At 36.3% G+C, this 7,116-nt stretch overlaps 1 protein-coding gene across 1 annotated transcript; it reads left to right on the top strand.

Moving 5' to 3' along the window:
- Positions 1 to 3,460: 3,460 nt before the first annotated feature.
- Positions 3,461 to 4,572, top strand: LOC139846508 (uncharacterized). The gene is made up of 2 exons (XM_071835992.1): positions 3,461 to 4,249; positions 4,359 to 4,572. Exons 1-2 carry the CDS (start codon positions 3,726 to 3,728, stop codon positions 4,432 to 4,434), a joined length of 600 nt encoding a protein of 199 aa, XP_071692093.1. The 5' UTR covers positions 3,461 to 3,725; the 3' UTR covers positions 4,435 to 4,572.
- The last annotated feature ends 2,544 nt before the right edge of the window (positions 4,573 to 7,116 follow it).

Below are 7,116 nucleotides of genomic sequence, written 5' to 3' on the forward strand. Positions count from 1 at the left end.
TTCAAGATAATATTGTTCGTGAAGAATATGAACGTTTTTTTTTTCATGTTTTGTGAAGTAAAATTTAGCCCGATTTAGAGTTTAGGATTTAGGGTTTAGGGTTTGGTGTTTTGGGTTTATTCCATAAACCCAAAACACCAAACCCTAAACTCTAAACCCTAAACTCTAAACCGTTCGTGTTAAAAACTCAATCTAAATCCTAAATCTAAACCCTAAATTTAAACCCTAAACCCTAAATTTCTAAACCCTAATATCTAAACCCTATAAACCCACATACGGTCGAAAAACACGATAATTGTTATATATTGCTTCTTCGAGCGTTTTCCCGCCAAAATAAAAACATTTATCACAAAGTGTCTCTACTAAATGTTCATATTTTCATACCATCTATAATGTTCGTGAACAAAGTTTTTTCAAAAAAACGAAAAAAAAAAAGTTTTTGCTTCCCTCGCTTCCCCCCGATTAGTTACTTCCCTCTTGATCCTACCCCTATATATATATATATATATATATATATATATATATATATATATATATATATATATATATATATATATATATAATGAAATGTATGATGTTTACAATCTTTTAGATTATGGGGGATACAATAAATAACTGTCAATGTGACAATTATATATATATATATATATATATATATATATATATATATATATATATATATATATATATATATATATATAGGGGTAGGATCAAGAGAGAAGTAACCATTCGGGAGGAAGCAAATTTTTTTTTTTTTCCGTTTTTTGAAAAAACTTTGTTCACGAACATTATAGATGAGATGAAAATATGAACATTTAGTAGAGACACTTTGTGATAAATATTTTTATTTTTGCGGGAAAACGCTCGAAGAAGTAATATATAACAATTATCGTGTTTTTCGAGCGTATTTTGAGGTTTTAGCTATTGGGGTTTAGATATTAGGGTTTAGATATTAGGGTTTAGATATTAGGGTTTAGGGTTTAGATTTAGGGTTTAGATTTAGGATTTAGATTGAGTTTTTAACACGAACGGTTTAGAGTTTAGGGTTTAGGGTTTAGGGTTTGGTGTTTTGGGTTTATGGAATAAACCCAAAACACCAAACCCTAAACCCTAAACCCTAAACTCTAAATCGGGCTAAATTTTACTTCACAAAACATGGAAAAAAACGTTCATATTCTTCACGAACAATATTATCTTTAATGTTATTTTTGTCGATCATTTTCCCGCCTAAATAATAACATTCATCACGAAGTGTTTCTTCTAAATGTTCATATTTTCGTGTGATCTTGATGCCGGAAAAAAAAATCCAAAAAAAAAAATGAAAAAAAAAATATTTGTTTCCCTCCGCTTCCTCCCGATTGGTTACTTCCCCATTGATCCTGCCCCTATATATATATATATATATATATATATATATATATATATATATATATATATATATATATATATATATATAATGAAATGTATGATGTTTACAATCTTTTAGATTATGGGGGATACAATAAATAACTGTCAATGTGACAATTTAGGGAAAAGAAAGGTTATGTAAGTTTCGAGTTTCCTCGACAAGTATAGTATAATGTTTTTGATAATAAACTTAAGCATCATGTTTTTTTATCACCTTATGTAATACTCCATAACTCCAGCGCAAGCTTAATTCCACTCGTTAAATATTTATTATCGGAAGTTATACCGCGATTATCTCACTTATGATGGAATGATTTTTAATGCATGAGAAAATCCCATTTGGTGAGATTTGAACCAATTCACTCAACTGGGCTATATTTGGGCCAAGTTTAGGAATCATTCTATAAAGGGTCAATCACCAAAATACCCATTTTTTTGGCCTTTTCTGAGCTGGAACCCCCTTTTTTTTTTTGAGAATTTGCCCGCGCAAGGCGCAAGTATCTTTAGACCTTGCGACCTTGCGGCTTGCGCCTTTGCGTGTAAACGCAAGGCGCAAGGATAAGGGCTTGCGTCCTTGCGTCCTTGCGCCTTGCGCCTTATCAGAATGGATTTTTCCTGATTTCTGGATAAGATTTTTTTGGATTCTTTGTACCTTTACGGATAAGATTATGTACCTGTCTATTTAATGAGGCTAGAACTCCAGATTAATAATTTTATTTTACTTCATTTTCAAAAAGATCAAGTCATTAGAGCATCGTTAAGGTACCAACTTTTATCTATTTTTTCACTAATTTGTGTCTTAATGAGCTGTAGTAATGATGAAGCATTTGTTGTTCATGTATGTTGTGGAGGTAATTTTGAATTTGTTAACAACATACCTATGTATCTGCCTCTTGACTGTTTTAGAACCAGATTAAAACTACCACTTGCTCCACAAAAACCAATAAATCGAAGAGTATTGTTAAGGAAAATTCTCAAAAAAATTGAATTGCCACCTAATGCACCTGTTTCGCTAAGATATATTGATAATAATCATATTTTTGATATTACTGATGATCATGAAGATTTTTTTGAGTTTTTAAAACACGCTGTCACAAACGAGCCTATTGATATTTATGTTGTCGACAAAGTTAGAATGCTTCAACCCGGACAAAATTCACAAACACACCAGCCCCAACAAAATCCACAAACACACCATCTCCAACAAAACCTCCGGATTCTCGAGTCTCAACCAAACAAACAAACTCACCATCTGCAAAAAGAACAGGATGAAATACACAATTCCGAACCAAACCTCGAAACACACTATTCGGAAGAAAAACAGGCTGAAATACCACCTCCAAACACAGAAGAATTTGACTTCTTCAACCATGGCGCCGAGAACGTGTGTAAAATAAAAAAAATAGAGAACCCGTTTATACCTGTTGTTGGGTCTAGTGAATCGGATGAAGCAAGTGATGAGGAAGATGAAGATGAAGAAGATGAAGAAAAACAAGATGTATTCTGGAATATGCCAACTCTACACAGTCAGCAAGATGAAGAAAACCCAGAATTTACGACCCCAATTCCAACCACGTATCAGGTATCTGATTTGGTCAAAGTTCGTCAAACGTTTTCGAACAAGGAAGAATTCCTAAACCAGCTATTTACAAAATGCCTTGAAGAAAACTTTCAAATAAAGCCTGTAAAGTCAGACAAATCTCGGTACACCGCTAAATGTGTGTTGCCAAATTGTGAGTGGAAATGTAGTGCATACAAAATAAGACACACTGAAAACTTTATGGTTAAAAAGTTGCATGACGTACACACTTGCTCACGCACACAAATTATGGGAAACAATAAACATGCTACTAAAAAGGTGTTGGGTAGTATTCTTATGGATTCGTTCAAGGCTGCTAATCGAGAGTATAAACCAAAAGATATACGTGATGATGTAGCTAATCGGTTTAGAGTGAGTGTATCATACAATCAAGCATGGAGGGCCAAGTGTCAAGCAATAGAGATGTTACGTGGCAGTAGTGATGACTCCTTTAGAATGCTTCCAATTTACCTTCATAACCTTAAGATCCACAACCCGGGGACCATCACCAATTTGGTTACCGATAAAGAAAATAAATTTGTGATGTGTTACATGTCCATTGGAGTAGTTGTAAGTAAATATATTTTAGCAAAAACCACCTTTTAATATGTACACCATACGCAAAGGCGCAAGGGTCACCTTGCGCCAACTAATACGCAATGACGCAATAAAAACCTTGCGCCTTGCGTATGGTGTATGAGGTCTTTATTAATAATATTTGATTTACTGTGAAAATTTCATGCAGATTCGATCATTTGTGCAACATGTCCGCCCGATAATCATCGTCGATGCTGCACATTTAAAGGGTGGGTACCTGGGTACTAATTTAGTTGCTGTTGCGATGGATGGCAATAATGGAATTTTGCCATTGGCTTATGGAATTGGTGAAGGCGAGACAAACAGTGTTTGGTCATGGTTTTTTGGTAACCTAAGAGATCATTTAATGAGTTATGGTATGGTTGATCGTATGTCAGAGATTACTTTTATTTCTGATCGTGCTGCTTCAATAGCACACGGCATTGCAAACGTGTTTCCGGAAGCGTTTCACGCTCATTGTGCACGTCATTTATTCATGAACATCAAAACTAAATCCAACAAGATGAAATTCTTCGAATGGCACTTTTGGAAAATGGTTAAGGCGTACTGTGCGTCGGATTTTCATGATCATCTGGATGTATTTCGAAGGAGATTGAAAGCGTCTTATAAAGTTCTATGTGAGGATGGTATCAATAGATGGTCCAGAAGTCAATCTACTCATATTAGGTATTCATACCTTACAAGCAACAGTGTAGAGTCTATAAACTCTCTATCAATACATGCTCGTAAACTACCCGTTTGCATGTTGTTCGAATTTTTTCGTTGTTCAATACAGGATTGGTATTTCAAACATCGCAACAAATCAGTTAGTCTTACTTCACCGGTTACTCCATATGTTGAACGTAAGCTAGCTAAGAGGACGGACAAATCAAGAAGATGGCGAGCATTTCCATCGACAAATGATCTAATAGAGGTACATGATGGACGAAAAAATGGGTTGGTTAATCTACAAGATAGAACTTGTTCATGTGGTCAATGGCAATTATCAGGCATACCCTGCGGTCATGTGATTTCATCAGCACGACACTTCGGAGTGGAGGATATTAGTTGTTATGTATCACATTGGTTCAGCACGCAAACATACATAAATACGTATTCCGAACACATTCTTCCTCTCCCCCATCGGTCTGAATGGTCGGATCCGGTTCCCGGGATTTTGCAACTTGTACACCCCCCAGTTCTAAAGAAAAGACAACCTGGACGTCCTAAAGGTAAAAAACGCATTCCTTCAAAAGGTGAAGAAACTTCAAAAAAAGTAAGAACTTGTAGTCGTTGCAAAGAACCAGGTCATTCTCGATCAACATGCCCAGCTGCTTATGACCGAACAGGTGAATCAACTTCTCAACGGGCAAGAAACACAACCTCGAAGGCGAAAGAGACAGTCGAACCATCTCAAGCTTATCAATCTCAGTTTTATCCAACGTACAATTTAGGTAGTAATTAGTTCCTAGAATACGTTTATTTTCAGGAACAAATTAAGGTGTGATGTCTTCCATTGTTGTAATATTTTTTAATTAGTATTTTATGATGTGGTTTCGTGTGTTACTTCATATGTTATAATATTGAATGCACAAGCTAGTGTTACAAGAATAATAAAAATTTTGTGGCGCAAGGTCGCAAGATGAACCTTGCGTATGTTTCAAAAATAGGCGCAAGGACGCAAGAAGAACCTTGCGCCTGCTTAATAAAAAGGCGCAAAGACGCAAGAATCACCTTGCGCCTGCTTCTAAATACGAGGCGCAAGGCCGCAAGAAGGTATAACATTAAGCATTAAGCATTGATGCCTTTAGTTGAGGTATAACATTAAGCATATTCTTCATCGTCAACTTCGCCTCAACATATCCCTGAAACAGACAGTTTTTCAGAAGAAAAATACAGGCGCAAGGACGCAAGTCTCACCTTGCGTCTCGTGTATCACACAGGCGCAAGGACGCAAGACGTGCCTTGCGCCAGCTACTACGGACAAAACGCAAGGACGCAAGACTTTCCTTGCGCCTATACCAGATTCTAGTTTTAAGCCCTAAAACAATCGTGTTCCAGTTTTTATAAAATGTTAGCTTCCAAATACTGTAACTTTAACAAATCTAGCAACATTATAAGTGAGTTTTGCATCACCAAGCTCGTTGAAGCATTTCATCGAACACTTGGTGTGCAACAAAAATTATATATCATTTTCGACATAGAAATGGAGTAATCGAACGGAGATAGTTGAAAGGAAACACTTACCTGTTCTTGTGACATATTGATCACGTTTTTTGTCGGTTTTTTTTCTCTTCCTTTTTCTCAATCGTGGTGGTGATGGTGATGCTAATGGAGACGGTGATGGTAATGGTGGTGAGATGTACTGATGGCGGTGGTGCTGGCGATGGTGGTGGTGGTGGTGGTGATGTGGTGAGTCTCAGAAGAAAGGTCGCAAGGGTAGACGGGTCGCAAGGGGGTCGCAAGTGCAAGGTTCTTTGTAATCGCCGTCGGTCGCAAAGTGGTCGCAAGAGCTGAGTGTCGGGGTGTGTGTGTGTATGTGGTGTCTGATTTCTATATTTGACCTAATTTTTTAACACAAGGACGCAAGGCGCAAGGACGCAAGTCGCAAGGTCGCAAGGTCTCTTGCGCCTTGCGCGGGCATTTTGTCAAGGTTTTTTTTTTTTGGGTACCAGCTCAGAAAAGACCAAAAAAATGGGTATTTTGGTGATTGACCCTTCTATAAATCCTTTGTGGCCCTACAATTGCCCTAAATATTTACTATATTTATATTTTATATTTATATTTGGTCCATACGGAAAATGAAGAAACAAGTTGGTGTACAATTAAGTGGATCGTCGAATAGCTATTTTAAAAGAGGATATTCTTGCTACTATACAAAAATCCTCACCCACCTTTGGATAATAAATCGAAAGAAGAAATGGGCGATTTTCATGTAGGCCTGGAAGAAAAATCTTAGGAAGCTGTCAATGAGCTGAAGGTGTAGGATGTGGAAATTTTCAAAACTTTTGGTTTTTTTTTTTTTTTTTTTGGTTTTTAATGTTGTAAGTTAGCTTCTGTATCTAATTGCTTTATTGGTGGTGTTTGGTTCGGCCTGCTCCTTGCCGGTGGGTCAAGTTTCTTTTTGTAAGCTCTTTCTGGGTCTGGTGATTTTATAAAAGCTTTTTCAAAAAAGATACTGGCGAATCAAACGTTCAGAAATATGTATTCTACCTCCCTTGAATACATCTAATGACCTAGGAACTCAACATTCACACTCGTGCTTTATTATAAAGACCGAATAACAACTAAACACAAACACTGTTCTCAATAGATTACTGAAAAACTGCATTTGTATGGTCTCCACATTTACCAATAATATCTATACTATACTATGGCGGTCCCACTTCCCTTCGGCCAAGAAGATTCATTTCAAAGATACCAAAGATTGAAGTGATCCAAGTACTCGTACGTCCTAACAACCGAGTCAAAACAAATAAATATATTTTAGTTTAATTTTAATCTGTTTTAAAGGTCCATTTTAAGTCCCTTACATAGACGTTAAAATTGCATTG

Source organism: Rutidosis leptorrhynchoides, chromosome 5 (genome assembly GCF_046630445.1).
Source record: "Rutidosis leptorrhynchoides isolate AG116_Rl617_1_P2 chromosome 5, CSIRO_AGI_Rlap_v1, whole genome shotgun sequence".
NCBI classification, from domain to species: Eukaryota; Viridiplantae; Streptophyta; class Magnoliopsida; order Asterales; family Asteraceae; genus Rutidosis; species Rutidosis leptorrhynchoides.

What these genes read in the sequence shown, in the direction of transcription:
- LOC139846508 (XM_071835992.1), top strand. Translation starts at nt 3,726, where the DNA reads ATGCAGATTCGATCATTTGTGCAACATGTCCGCCCGATAATCATCGTC. An exon ending in AGTCAATCTACTCATATTAG is followed by an intron (nt 4,250 to 4,358) that starts GTATTCATACCT and finishes TGTTCAATACAG; the next exon opens with GATTGGTATTTCAAACATCG.